The 14,302-nt window shown below is 34.9% G+C and overlaps 1 protein-coding gene across 2 annotated transcripts in view; it reads left to right on the top strand.

The window, feature by feature from the left end:
* Positions 1-14,302, top strand: part of LOC128187806 (ATP-binding cassette sub-family C member 9-like) — a 39,370-nt gene that overhangs the window by 11,942 nt on the left and 13,126 nt on the right. Inside the window, exons 3-20 of one of the 2 annotated variants that reach the window (XM_052858410.1) lie at positions 1,538-1,594; positions 1,905-2,213; positions 3,131-3,289; positions 4,484-4,639; positions 5,124-5,258; positions 6,177-6,339; positions 8,325-8,365; positions 9,055-9,321; positions 9,634-9,853; positions 9,988-10,297; positions 10,444-10,539; positions 11,503-11,587; positions 11,730-11,810; positions 11,919-12,056; positions 12,386-12,510; positions 12,762-12,840; positions 12,939-13,029; positions 13,448-13,707. In XM_052858410.1, the coding sequence (XP_052714370.1) occupies positions 1,538-1,594; positions 1,905-2,213; positions 3,131-3,289; positions 4,484-4,639; positions 5,124-5,258; positions 6,177-6,339; positions 8,325-8,365; positions 9,055-9,321; positions 9,634-9,853; positions 9,988-10,297; positions 10,444-10,539; positions 11,503-11,587; positions 11,730-11,810; positions 11,919-12,056; positions 12,386-12,510; positions 12,762-12,840; positions 12,939-13,029; positions 13,448-13,707 (2,772 nt within the window). Of the gene's footprint in view, positions 1-1,537; positions 1,595-1,904; positions 2,214-2,916; positions 3,073-3,130; positions 3,290-4,483; positions 4,640-5,123; positions 5,259-6,176; positions 6,340-8,324; positions 8,366-9,054; positions 9,322-9,633; positions 9,854-9,987; positions 10,298-10,443; positions 10,540-11,502; positions 11,588-11,729; positions 11,811-11,918; positions 12,057-12,385; positions 12,511-12,761; positions 12,841-12,938; positions 13,030-13,447; positions 13,708-14,302 lie in introns of both variants that reach the window. The other variant, XM_052858411.1, reaches the window with a different exon arrangement.

The following is a 14,302-nucleotide window of genomic DNA, read 5'->3' as shown; positions in this document are numbered from 1 at the left end:
GATCTGCTCTTTACCTGAAGAACCCTTTACACACCTGATAACATTTACCTTAAAGCTACATGAATTGTAACAGGTGACATTTGTAGTTTGGTCTGTTGGGCAGGCGCCTTTTTTTTGAAGAAGATTGAGGAGAGGCACTAATACTTTCCTGGTTCCATTTAAAAGTACATTGTCTGAATATCAAGTTATCAACCGATAACTATTCATATTAAGAACTGCACTCCAATGTTTCCCTTTTACCTCAGATAAATCATTTTAATCTAAAGGTTTTATTGATATTTAAATTTCTCTCGTATGGAAGATTTGTTGCAGGAAAAGATCAGTATTTTGATTTAGTTTGCCTTTTATATTTAATGGAATGAAAATGAAACAACTTACCAGAAAAAATCCTATTAAGAACACATTTATGTCCTGCTGCTCACAAATAATGAACAAAGAAAATACTCCATAACATGTGTGATGTAATGAAAATAAATCAAATCTGAGGAAAAAATATGCTTTTAATTTTGAGCTCACCTCAACAAAATCAGAAAGTTAATCAAGCTATATTGGTATTGCATTACCACCGGTCTAGGTGTCAGCATCCTAAGATTAAGTTTTAGGAAAGAAATAATTATTGACTGTAGTGTTCAGTAAATATAGAAATATATGTAATTATCTTTTATATGAATGAATTACATTAAACCTTTCACACAAATATATATTGTAAGAAGAAAAAAAACAGTAAAAAATCAAGCTATTCATATTGATTACCCGTGTACATTTAATTAGGTATTGATGCAATATGTAATAATATTGTACATGTACCATTATTATTATTTTTTTTTTTTTTTGGAGACTTCAAGAGACAATTAAGGATATTGCTATAGCTTTGTAATTAACGATTTTACCTTATGTATGTCTGAATATTTTGATTCCCTCAACATTAAAAACTTTGTAAATTATTTGATAAAGAACATGCATGATATACAATACAAATTTATTTTGGAATAGTTCTAGAAATAAATTCTATTTTTTTTTTAAGTGAGAGACTTTAAGTTTGAATGGTTAAGTAAATTTGTTCTATTGATCTTTCTTTTGTTCAATTAAAATGTTGGTCAACGAATGATTCTATTGTAAGTGACCTTTTACTCCCCTTTTAAATTGTTGTTAGAAAATTGGTGGCCTTTTTACTTTGAGTTTGATTTTAGAAATGATCAATTCTAATATCTCCTCTTTGGATGGATGCATCAACATAAAAATACATAGGTCGGAATACTGCATCAGCATGCAAAGCAAATTGACACTAGAGTTTTCATTCCAATTTTATGCTGATGATTCCATGAAAAGTAAAAATATTTTTTCTATCTTATCATTTGACATTTTTTATCTTATATAGATAACATTAAAATATGAAAAAGAATCAATGCTGACAGAAGGGACCTACTTTATTTAGTACATGCAGTAAAGTGTCCTTTAAAATTGTCCTCATGAATTATTGACAGAATTTTTCGACCAATCAGTTCTATTTGTTAAATATGGAATGATTTATTTTCAGGATATTCAAGTCGAATCTGTGTATAAAAAATTCAAGGCTGTGTTTGATGATGAATTGGTAAGTACTATAATCCATCTTGTCTTGGGCTAAGGTTATTGCTCATAATAATACAAACATATATCTTAATATGGATATGCTATGGATATCAAATACACAACATATCCACATACATCTGACACACACACCCACAGACATCTGACAGTTTGGACAGAGTAGGTTTATGTATCTTTATGATATTGGAATGAATCTTTTTTATGTTTGATTGTTTGATAATTTATTACTAAAGACTCCCTATTCTTCAATGTATAAGTTTAAAGTTATGTTCAATTTCTTCATTTAACACTTACTCTTCTGACTCTTCTTGCAGGAGAAATGTCAAAAGAATGGCAAAAAGCTGAACTTCCACAAAGTGTACCTTCGAGTGTTCTGGAAGAATCTTTGCCTGGCCGGCTTTTTGAGATTTTTCGGGGACATCATTCAGTTTGTCGGACCTTGGTGTATTGAGCTGATCATTAATTATGCATATGCTCAGGTCAAGGTCAAGGAGGGTAGCAATCCGACCAATGGCAGCCCACTTGGAACTTCTCCGTCTACGGTTTCTATCATCCCATACAACTCCTCCTCCATGGTCTCCCTCTACAATCAATCCATTGACATGACCACTCCTTCAAATATGGTAATCATTATACCTCAAGCTGTCAATAGGAAGACTGATCAAAATTAGTCTGTCATAAAAAAAAATATTCTAAAATACCATATAACCAAGCCAGTATTAGTATCAAATGTAATAAAATTAAGGTGGTATGCGACATCTGTCGATATTAATGAGGATTTAAGTACATTATAAATAAAATGCTTTCACTGGTTTAGAATTTTTAATATTTATAAGATTTTACCAAAAAAAATGTTTTAAAAGTATTTGAAAAGTAAAAATGTTAAAAGCTTTAGTGGAATTTGAACTCTTGATTTACAGATCCGTAGTGAAACTTCTAACCCACTACGCTGATAGGTAGCTATTCTGGTAAAGAAACTATTTATAGAATACTCTTTTTTTTTATTGTTTATTTCTATAAATAATACGTTACAACATGGAGGTATCCCATACCACCTTATGACAGAAATTCATGCGATAATGTTAAATCCAATTTGGTTTGGTTATGCATGATTACACATATGTCAAGTTGCATTTGCATTACAGTTTTTTCCAGGTGTGACTATTGAAGGGTAAAAATGTTCAAATATATCTTAGATAATTGATATTAAAATCCTGATAAAAACTATATCCTGCTATGGAGTTGAATAGATAAATTCTAATGAGAGGAAAGAACCATATCCGTCAGTAGGGCGATAACCTGCATGATTTGATGATTTCATTGTAGACCATTAATATCTATGTGACTCTCAGTGAGTTTATCTCCAATGGCTACGTCCTGGCCAGCTCTCTGCTGGTCCTGACTATCCTACAGAATAGTCTCTGGCAGCAGCACCACAACCTGGTCATCCTCGAGGCCTCCAAACTCAAGGTGGCCATCCAGGTACGCTCTCACCTGTACAACGCTTGCTTTTATAGTTGCATTTTTTTATTTTCTGCAGAATTTGTATATCCCATACGTTACTAGCCATGAGTTTTTCTCCAATGGTTTTGTGATTGCTGTTGTACTCGTATTAACCACAGCAATACAGTCTGCATGTCACCAGTACTATGGATTTCTCTCTATTAACATGGGAGCCAGTTTAAAAGTGGCTGTACAGGTATGCCTCTAATCCACCAGTCTCTCACCCCTTCCCACCCATCATTACCTTAAGGTCGGGTTTCTAGGACAACCAATCAAATTGCTGATTAGGTCAAGCTTTGAGAATTATAATAATAACACATCACACTAGTATTTTATTCCTCATCTAACCACCTTCCTTCAAAAGTTACATCACTTTATGCTTTTCAAACAAGATTATAAAATAAAGATTTTTGATTGAATTAAAAAAATCTGTACTTAGGCAAAAATTAATTAAATAGTCTCTTTTTATTTAGAAAGTTTTCATAACCTTGCTTTCTGAAGAAAATGAAAATTTAGTTGTTGTTCATAAGCAAACAAAAGTGATGACTTGAAATATTTGCACAAGATTGAAGTTGATCTTAGTCCTCTCAAACCCCTGAACCATAAAAAGCATTCCTAATTTTTAATGTGGTTGATTGATATTTCATGCCATTTACTGTTCTAAAGGTTCCTGGTATCTATTATGGCACTGCTTGATAAATATAAATCTTAAAATATATCATTATACATGTTCATCTATATAATTTTACCCAACTATGATCACAATTTCATATTCACTGCATTTGTTAATGCATTGTACTTCACAGAATTAACCCCAAATAATCAAAGTACAAGTACTGAGCAAGAGCAAGCATCTAACTCTTTGTATATATTTATAGCATAGTGTACTAGAACTTCTAGAAGTAGGGTAGTGGGCTCATTACTATAAACATATTATATATCTTTAGCATGTACGTTATTTGGCTGAATTTGATTTTGCAGCAAGTATATAGCATGGATTTGAATTTGTCCATACTAGTAATTATGTCGATAAATGCCAGGCATTTAGCAACATATCTAATTTAGAGGAAGCTGCTGATAATTTGAATATTTGGGTAGAAGACATTTATTAAATTTGGCATTTGCCTAAATCCTCAGTGAGTGGAATGCTGTATATTTGAGTGTTGTATATTGGTGAATTAGTATGTTGTATACAAGTGTGTTGCATATTAGTAGTGTGTTGTATATAAGTGTGTTGTGTATAAGTGTGTTGTATAGAAGTGTGTTGTGTATTTGAGTGTGGGATATTTGTGTGTTGTATATTGGAATGAGTTGTTTTAGTCTGTAAAGGGGTTATGTGTTGTGTATTGGGAAGTGGTGTGTAATATATTAGTGTGACTGTTGACTGTAGGCGATGGTGTACAACAAGGGCCTGCGCCTCTCGGGACTGGTCATCAACTCGGGCCAGATGACGATGGGTCAGATTCTGAACCACATGTCTCAGGACGCCACCAATCTGATGATGATGTTCTTCTTCATTCACTATGTCTGGAGCGTACCCTTAACAGTGAGTTGGTAGAAGCATAGAATTCAGATCACATACTACCAATTAACCTGTGCTGGAACAGGGGACCTGGAAAAATGGCTACATATCATTGCTAATTCTTGTCGGGGTTAGTTGTGGGTTGTTAGTTTGATGGTGTTTATGAACTTGTCTGTCACACAGTGAAGACATGTGTAGAATTAATGATCCAAGGAGCAAGTTAAGTCAATTCTATTATTCAGTATTTTTGATGATACTCTAGAATCATTGAAATTATTGGGAACCAATTTTTGAAAATTGCCAGGCTTTACTCGTTTGCTGCAATGATACTTTGTGGATTTTGATCAATGAGTAATAGGTAAAGACTGTTCTTCATAATTCACTGAGGATTTATAGTGAAGGATATCAATGAAAACTTTAGCCATCTTGAGTTTGAATGAACGAACTGAGACACATTTTGATGAATAACAGTTAGTTTAGAGTGTCAATGTAAGAGTATTTTTTGCAGGTTATCATAGCGCTGGTGCTGATGTACATGAAGATGGGGTGGACAGCCCTGATCGGGGGGTCAGTGGTGGTGATGGCTGGTCCCATACAGTATCTGGTGGGCAAGGGAATGTCCAACATGCAGAAAAAAGTCATGGTACGTGGGGAGAAAAATCATTCATATAATACTGAAAATCACACAGCAAAACTGTTAAAAGCCAATATGCTTCGAACAAATTCAAGCTTACAGTTAAGTCAGCTTTATTTCCCTTAGTGCATTGTAAACCTATTGGTACATGCATAAGAAAATGTCTTTATATAATCATGTTTTTAGTGTACAATGAGTATTGAATTGAAATAGAATACTCACTCTATCTTAGAAAACTGTATAATCACTCTGGCATGTTTGTGGTTGTATATGATTATATTATATAAATAGTGCCTGTTTGTGAGGGTAACAGTTGAAATTGACACCCCGAGAAAACCATTGTCAACCGACGCGAAGCGGAGGTTGACAATGGCTTTCGAGGGGTGTCAATTTCAACTGTTATCCTTCCAAACAGGTACTATTTATTTTGTTATACTGAATATCTTAATTTTTAAGAAAATTTTACTGCTTTTATATAGGAATAACATGAATTCTACAGAGAACCATATGCGCATAATTTTCGCGCATGTAACAATTTATAATGTTACCCGTTGCTAAGTGCGTTGCTAACGCTGAGGGTAATAAAACGGATTATGAACTGCGTCTTAACCAATCAGATTTCAGTATTTAACATGAAAGTATAACAATATTAATTATACTGTGGAATCATTAGAATTTGTGGTGGCTCAATTTTCGTGGTATTCGTGGGTAGCCCTCCCCCACGAATTTTAATCCTCAACGAAAACAGTTTTAGAAAGAGTTATCTTTGTTGCTGAAACGGTAACCGACGCATCCACGAAATTACATCCCCACGAATCAGCAAAAAGGTCATAATCCACAAAAATTGGCCCCCATGAATTTAAATGATTCCACAGTATATATTTGTAATAACTGGTTACAATTCTAGAAATATGTTTCTGATTTTAGGCTCAGTCAGACAAAAGAGTCAAGAAATGCAACGAGGCCATTCAAGGCATCAAGGTGATCAAGCTACTGGCCTGGGAGAAGTTCTTCTGCCATGACATCCAGTCCTCCAGGAAGAAGGAACTCAAACTTCTCTTCTTCAATTCCATCTTCAGAGTTCTCTTCAGTAAGACTGAATTAAAGAAAATGATATTGAGTTTCTCTGCTTTAAAACAAAATGCAACAGCTAGGAATTATTGGGGGGGGGGGGGGGTTTATTACAAGATTTTAGAAGGGGGAATCACTTATTTTAATTTTTTTAAAACTTATAATCAGAAGGTAGAGTAAAGACCCTTTTCAGTATATCTGTAAAACTAATCAATGCTGCAGCATTTGACTGAATATAGACAGTGAATGAGAAACTAAACTATCATAGGGTCAATTTAAACATTAGTTTGATGTCCTTGTTTTTGCAGATTTTTTACCCTGTTTCAAGAGATAAAGCTGTTTTCAAAATGTTGCTGTTTATAGTCAAATAAGGCACCTGTACCCATACATACATGAAAGTAAAAATCTTTCCAATTTTAATTTTGTTGAATGGATACAGATAACTTATTAGCGAGCACAGCTCACCGTCGCTGCGCGCCGGCGCGAAGCGAGCTCTACCGGCAAGGCGTGTGTGAATAGAAAATTTGGACTAGTTGCACATTCATTCAACGGATTTTTTTGGCTTCAGTAAATCGGACCAGTAATGCCTTGTTTTAATCGTCCCAGTAATTCCCTGTAAATATGGTTTCCCATTTCACACTCTCACGAGAACAAGATAAAAGACTATGTACATCATGCATTGTAAATTAAATAATTCCATTACATAAGACTAACAGAGTTGTCGTTCCTTCGAGTGACGTCACAATCGATTTCTTGCACATTGATCCCACAGAATTTTTCGGAGTCAGTAAATTTCGACCCACAATGCAATTTATCAATGTCGGACGATCTCACTAGACTTGATTCCTTCTCGCGAGAATCAAAGTTAAACTTTTGAGAAACAGATAAATTGTGTAATTTCATGAATATCATGCTTTTTAAGTAAACAAAACAGTATATTTCACTTAGTTTTTTTTTTCAGGGTTTTTTTCAAAGAGACAGGCGACACTTGACCGACGTCAACTTTGACGTCACAATAAGGGGAAATTACTCTAAGTAGTTATTGTAAATCTGCTGGAATATAAATACCAAAATCTTCTCAAAATCTTGCAAAGTTAAAGAATGGGGATATCTATTTTTTTTTAATTAAATAGGAAACATGCAGTTGTAACTTGCTTTCATTTGGATGAATGCTCACATTTATTTTATTCACTATATATTTACAGTAATTAATTTCCAGGAACGTTTTTTAAAAGGGGGTGCATAGTATGCATTTAGCTCTTTAACTGCTCAATGGTATCTTTTTTTTCACATTTATTACATCCTCCCGGGGGGGGGGGGGGGGGGGGGGGGGGGTCCAAAACCGATTTTCTTATTTGATCAGCAATTTTTTTTATACGTAAATTATATATTTTTTAAACGGGGGGGGGGACTCTATGATAAGTCAATTTTATATATGTAAGTTTAAGAAAAATGTCTGCTGCAAGAAAAGAGGGAATAAACCTCAATAAACATTATGTTAAAATCGTTATTATTCAACAACATTGTAAAAACTGAGATAAATTGTATTTAAATAAATAAACAATCTTAAAAATTATGATTTATGAAAATTTACAAGATAAAATAGGCGTGTTTATATTTTATTTTGCATTCAAATTCATTTACGTTACGTTGATACTTTTATTTTTATTGATTTATCATAATTCATTATTTGATCAAATGCTGCGCGCTCGCCCCAACGGTCGCACCGTAAAACATATTATTGACTTTTTCAGAAGACTAGAAAGAATTGTCAAGAATTACATGTAGAAGCAATCAAATTCAGCACAAACAAAGTTGATCTAAGAATGGGTTCAGAAAAAAAGTACTCATTGTCCTGCATGCCTTCCTAAAACTTCGTGTAGCTGTTCAAGATGTTTCAAAAATTAAACCAAGTTTCTCTCATAAAAGTACATACATATTTTCCTTCAAACACACCCATCCCCTGTATTGTAATGAATGTAAATATATTTTGTTTTCCTGCAGCTTTCATCCTGGTCGCCGTACCAACCATAGGAACCATGGTGGTATGTCACTGATAATGTTAAAGGGGCATGGTCACAATTTTGGTCAAATTTTGTTTTTATGTTTTTATTATTTACAATGCCTTAGAAATGCATTTCTAATGATCAAATGAAATTTGAGAGTCATTAGTAGAGTTATAAGCAAGATACAGGGATCACAATATTTTAACATGTAAACAAGGCTCGTGCCCTGTTTTTGTTACATAGGTTCAATATACCAGTAAAAAAAAAATTTCCAGCTTATTTGTCTATCTTTTTATTTATTTTAAGCATAGATAAACAGTTCTTAACGTTTAACACATTCGTTTTAGGTTTAAAACTGAAATTTTTACTTCAACGTTCAAAATGTAAACAAAGGCTTTGTTTACATAGCCAAGAATTTCAAGCTCTGTAACTTGCTTATAACTCAACAAATGACACTCAAATGTCGGTTGCCTATTAAAAATGCCTTTCTGAGACATTGTAAATATTAAAATCGGAAAAATAGTTTTTGACCAAAATCGTGACCATACCCCTTTAAAGGATCTTATTCAAAATGAACTTTTTACTGAATTTGATACAATATCCAAGAAAGTCATTTCTATACAGTTTATAAATGATTTTCTCCTCCCAAAAAATCCAACTTTACTTAACCCTGTACCAAGACTTTGTCTTATAACACATGATAACCTGTATGACCTTTGACCTTGCAGACGTTCATCCTGTACCCAGACCTTGAGGGTAAGCCGTTAGACGTGGGTAAGGCTCTGTCTACTTTGGCCCTGTTCAACATCCTGACCCTCCCCATGGCTCTGTTCACCCTCTTCTGTACGACCTTTATCACTGCCAGCGTCAGCATCAAACGTCTGATGCGCTTTCTGTTGTCCGAGGAAACGGAAGGTCTTGCGGATAAAAACAAGACCCTGACCCACAGCATTGGGATAGACACCACAGACCCAGACGGGGTGACCGGGACAGAGGTAGGTACTTCACTGGTCCACACTGGTAAATGTCTCAGCTGAAAACGAGTCTCGCAAAAAAAGCCATGTTTATATCATGCAAACGAATTTACTTCCAAGAGCTATTGTATTCATTGAAATTCACATGAATACCAGCATTTAAATCTTAATGGTAAAAATACATTGCACTGTATTATGTTAGTATTGCTATACTTTGATATTGGTTGTAAAATCCTTTATGGTAATTGCATGTTATCTTTAAAAGTTTATAATGATAAATTAATTAAAAAAAAAAATTTGTTGCTCAATGAAATTTAATGGCCTTAAATTTAGGATATAAAACTGGACACGATTGTGGAGTATTGCAATGGGACAAAAAAGAATTCTACGTCCACGAGCCTTCATAAGGATGAGGATAGCAGCAGTCAGAGTTCGCTGGGAAGCAACATGTCTCGCACGCCAAGTCGAAGCCGTCAGAACAGTAAAGGCTCGCTGCTGGACATGATGGAGGGAACCCGGCGCTCCAGTGCCCAGACCAACTACTCAGGAACAGGTAACCATAACCTAGACTACAAGATAGGGTTTTAATTTAATTTATTTTCAAAAAATTTTCTGATTATTAAAAATTCTTAAATTTCATCTTGTATTTATGTACCAGTAGATTATCATATTATTATTTGATGACAGCTTTAACAGTGAATGATAGAAAGGACCCAGCGCGTCGCAGACACACCAGCGGGGTGTCCACCGAGGACGAGGAAGAAGTCTCGGAAAACCTCACTGTTATCGAAGCCAAGAATGTGTTTGAGATCAACGACGGAGCTTTCTCCTGGCATTTAGACCATGAGGAGGAAATAGCCCTGAAGGACATTAATGTTAAAATACCTGTCGGGAAGCTGACAATGATTGTAGGTCAAGTGGGTTCAGGGAAGACGTCGTTGATATCTGCCATGCTTGGGGAAATGACAACAGTTAGTGGACATGTGGATATCATCAAGTAAGATACAGGAGTATACGATAAGGATCTGAACTGATTATTTTTTTAATTTTATATTTTGATCTGACATACCTGGTACTTGTTAATAGTTAATCTTACAGTTGAAGCTGAAAGGAATCTTAGAATTTTTTTGTTTATGATTACAGAGGAGCTAACATTGCATTTGTACCACAGAAGCCATGGTTACTGAACGCAACACTGAAGGAGAACATCTTGTTTGGACAAGCATTCAACTTCAGACGGTAAGGCCTAAAGTTCCAGTTCTTTAAAAAAAAATTCTCTGTTTTATTCTCCCAGTAGCAGTCAGTCAAATTTAAAGTGGAAAGTTATCTGTCTTACAGAAAATGCACACTCAACTTTTGATGAATTTAGTGTGATGTAACTTTATTATCCCCTCGCGCAACAAGTTGCGCGAGGGGATATAGCATCGCTACCGTGCGTGTGTGTGTTCGTATGTATGTGTGTATGTATGTATGTGTGTGTGTGTGTGCACTCCATTTCAATTTTCTAGTAAATTAATAAAAAAAACCTTCCATTGAATTTCCTCAGCCTTTGCACAAATATGCCTCATTGTAAAAGATAAAAACAAATGCAATGTCAAATTAATTGGTCAAATTTGTATGCAAAAACTTAGATAAAATTACACCATGGTAAAGGGGGGGGGGTATACATTATGACAAAATTCGTTCAAAACTAAAAATATTTATCATAGATTGCACACTTCTGTAAAATAACAAAGAAAAAATGCATATGCCTTTCCAAACCATTAATACTATTACAAATTATTATTTCATTAAATCAATGTTATAATCAATTTTGTATACGAGTTATCAATCTTCCGCTTCACTTCTTTGAAACCAAAGTGAAAGTAAGCAGTTCAAATCAACAACTTGATATTTTTTGGATTTAGATCTAGTACAGGTAAAGAAAATGTAGTTTTTGCAGTAATGGAGAGTTAGTAGAATGTGGTCTTCTCATTAACATAACTATATATTGCTAAATAATGCATCCCTGCACACAATAACTCATGTCGCGAGGGGATGCTCCGCTTAGCGGTGCCCTTGTTCAAGATTGATATGGAGAAAAAAGTTTGAAAATAATGTAAAGTATTCTGTTGATGATAATGAATCAAACATGCACTGGCCATTACCAGTAAGTGTATTAGACTGTTCTCTGTACAGTATCATCATGAATCTTTAAAACAGCTATAACAAAGTAATAGATTCCTGTGCACTGAAACCTGACATTGCATCACTTCCTGCCGGAGATGAAACAGAAGTCGGAGAGAAGGTAAGGCCATTTCTATAATCTAAATGATAACATCAGGAGTAACACTGAACTGATATCTATAATTATTTTCATAAAAGTTGATAAATCTACAAAGAGATGGATGTATTGAAAAATAAAAATAGAAATGATTTGTGTATTTCAGGGAATCAATCTGAGTGGTGGACAGAAGCAGAGAATCAGCATAGCCAGAGCATTATACTCCAATGCTGATACTGTCATTCTGGTGGGCTACCTTTAATTCAAGTTTTATTAAGTTCTGTTTATCTTTCATACATAAACATGTACTTCAGCTTTCTTTATGGAAATTTGAATTCTTTCTCTGTCTGTTCAGGACGATCCTTTGTCTGCGCTGGACGCTCACGTTGGGAAGCATGTTTTCGAGGACGCCATTGTTAAGCGATTAGTCCGACGTAAAAGGTCTGTCATCCTGGTCACTCATCAGCTACAGTATGTCGGTCACTCCAATCAAGTAAGTACTTGCTATCTTATTTTCTCCTCCACTAGAATATGTTTGTTTAAAGCACAATTATAAATGGTATATTGATTGATTGTTTGATCACTTGATTGATTAATTTACTGATCAATAAATTGATTGATGTATTGATTGCTTGTTATTTCACATTCTTTGAGTTTTGTTTCTACTGTGGATTGGTAATTGACTGTTATAGTTTGATTATTGATTGCATGTTATTTCACATTCTTTGAGTTTTGTTTCTACTGTGGATTGGTAATTTAGTTGTTGTTTGATGTTGATTAGTTTGGGTATGTAATTGACTGTTGTTATTTGGTGTTGATTAGTTGATCGTGATGAAGGATGGGAGGATACAGTACCAGGGGACGCTGAGTGAGGTCAAGAAGCAAGAGCCGGAGTTGTACGAGTCCTGGAGGCTGGCACTGAGAGAGGCCAAGGCCTCGGAATCAAGGTCAGAGTTATTCCCAATCACCAATGATAAAACTCAATACAGATGTTCCTACAGTCAAATGGTTTTATAGTGAACAACTGGATATGTGAATGACAACTGATGATTCCATGAATTGGAAGAAAGAAGTTTTTGTGTAAATTTAAATGCAGAAGACAGAATTTTAAATTTTAAAATTTTTGAAGGTAGTATGTTTTTTTATGAAGTCAGTTGATTTGATGATAGAAAGCCATGTTATCTCCCCTGTTTTACAGTCGGGACCACCATGATGCCCCTATGTCTCCGTCAGACGGTGCCCATCCATTTGACTACAGCAGGCAGATCTCTGTACAGGTGAGTATTCCTATTAACAAGTCAGAGAGATCGGTGGGAGGGGGACTTTAGAAAAATTGAGATGTGTCAGTCTTTTTAAAACTATTCAAATATTTCAGTCCATTCTCTCTGGAGGCAGTCAACCTTTCAGCAGACAGATGTCTGAGATGTCAAACGCGGAGGAGGATTGTATAGATGCTACAGAGCAGGGTAAGGGAACCTTGCATACATTTACTGTAGATATAGCTTTTACTTGGGGGAATAAAAGGGTTCAGGGGAATATAAAGAGATTGTATATATGCTACAGAGCAGGGTAAGAGAATTCTCTTACATGTACACACAACTTAGTAGAAAAAAGAGAGTTGTATACATATTGGATGTGCAAAGAATGAAATGGAATTCTATACATGAGCCTAGGAACTAATATAAAAAGCATGTGCATAAAGAAAGCAAAATTTTTTTTGAAGGAAAATTGTATTTCTACTTCCGTCTACTGAGTGGAAGACATTGCATCATTAAATGTTTTCAAACTGTAATGAACCATTAAGGCATGTCTTCCGTGTCTGACGCTGATTGGTCATATGTCCATATGCATCATTGTAAATGTTTTCACTGATTGGTCCTGTAGATCCCCTTAAGGAGAAGGATGGACAGCTGGTACAGAAGGAACACAAGGAGGTGGGGGCCGTCTCCCTCCGCGTCTACCTGCAGTACGCCGCCGCCTGTGGCTACCTGCTCATGGGTGGGATGATGATGCTACAGGTGGGCTACCATGTGTTACTGGCCTGGAGCAACATCATTCTGTCTTTGTGGGCGGAGGAATCGACTGAGTTCCAGACTCGGCTAGCTCAACTCGGCTCACAAAACAAGAGCAGTAACATCTCACAGGTGAGATATTCTAGAATGATTTCAGCTGTGTATCCCCAACTTCAAATACTGTGATATCAGTAATTCATGTTGAATCCCTATTGGACAAAATTGGACAGTTATGAATAATGGTACAAATTGATGCAACTATTTTACACAACTTTATGTCTCATCAAAAGTTTGAATTTTAACAAATCCCTGAAAAATTTGTGCTCACAAATGTTAAAGAAACTACAATATGCAGTTTCCGTGGTTTTATTAAAGGGATATCAGTTGTGTGCATCGTATGGTTAGAGCCCTTAAGGATGTTGTTTACTCAGGGTTTGAGTTCTCAAATTCGGATTGTTATAAAATTCAATTTCATGAGTAAAATTTGATCTAACCACTAAAAGTATTTATGAAATGAATTATTATTGACAAACCATTCAATATTTTTACTATATTATGGAATTAGGCTTAAGCAAAGTTGGACTTTTAGCAAAACAGAGGAAATTCGGACTAAAATTTAAAGATTTTGTTTTTCACTGAAATATTTTTGGTAGTACTGTAATATTCAAAGTTAAGATTTTATTTGTTAGCTTACATAATTTTGCATATTTTCTGTTGGTTTTATCTC

This window comes from Crassostrea angulata, chromosome 6 (assembly GCF_025612915.1).
Source record: "Crassostrea angulata isolate pt1a10 chromosome 6, ASM2561291v2, whole genome shotgun sequence".
NCBI lineage: Eukaryota > Metazoa > Mollusca > Bivalvia > Ostreida > Ostreidae > Magallana > Magallana angulata.
The sequence above is the reverse complement of the archived record's forward strand: the minus strand, read 5'-3'. Positions and strand labels throughout refer to the sequence as shown.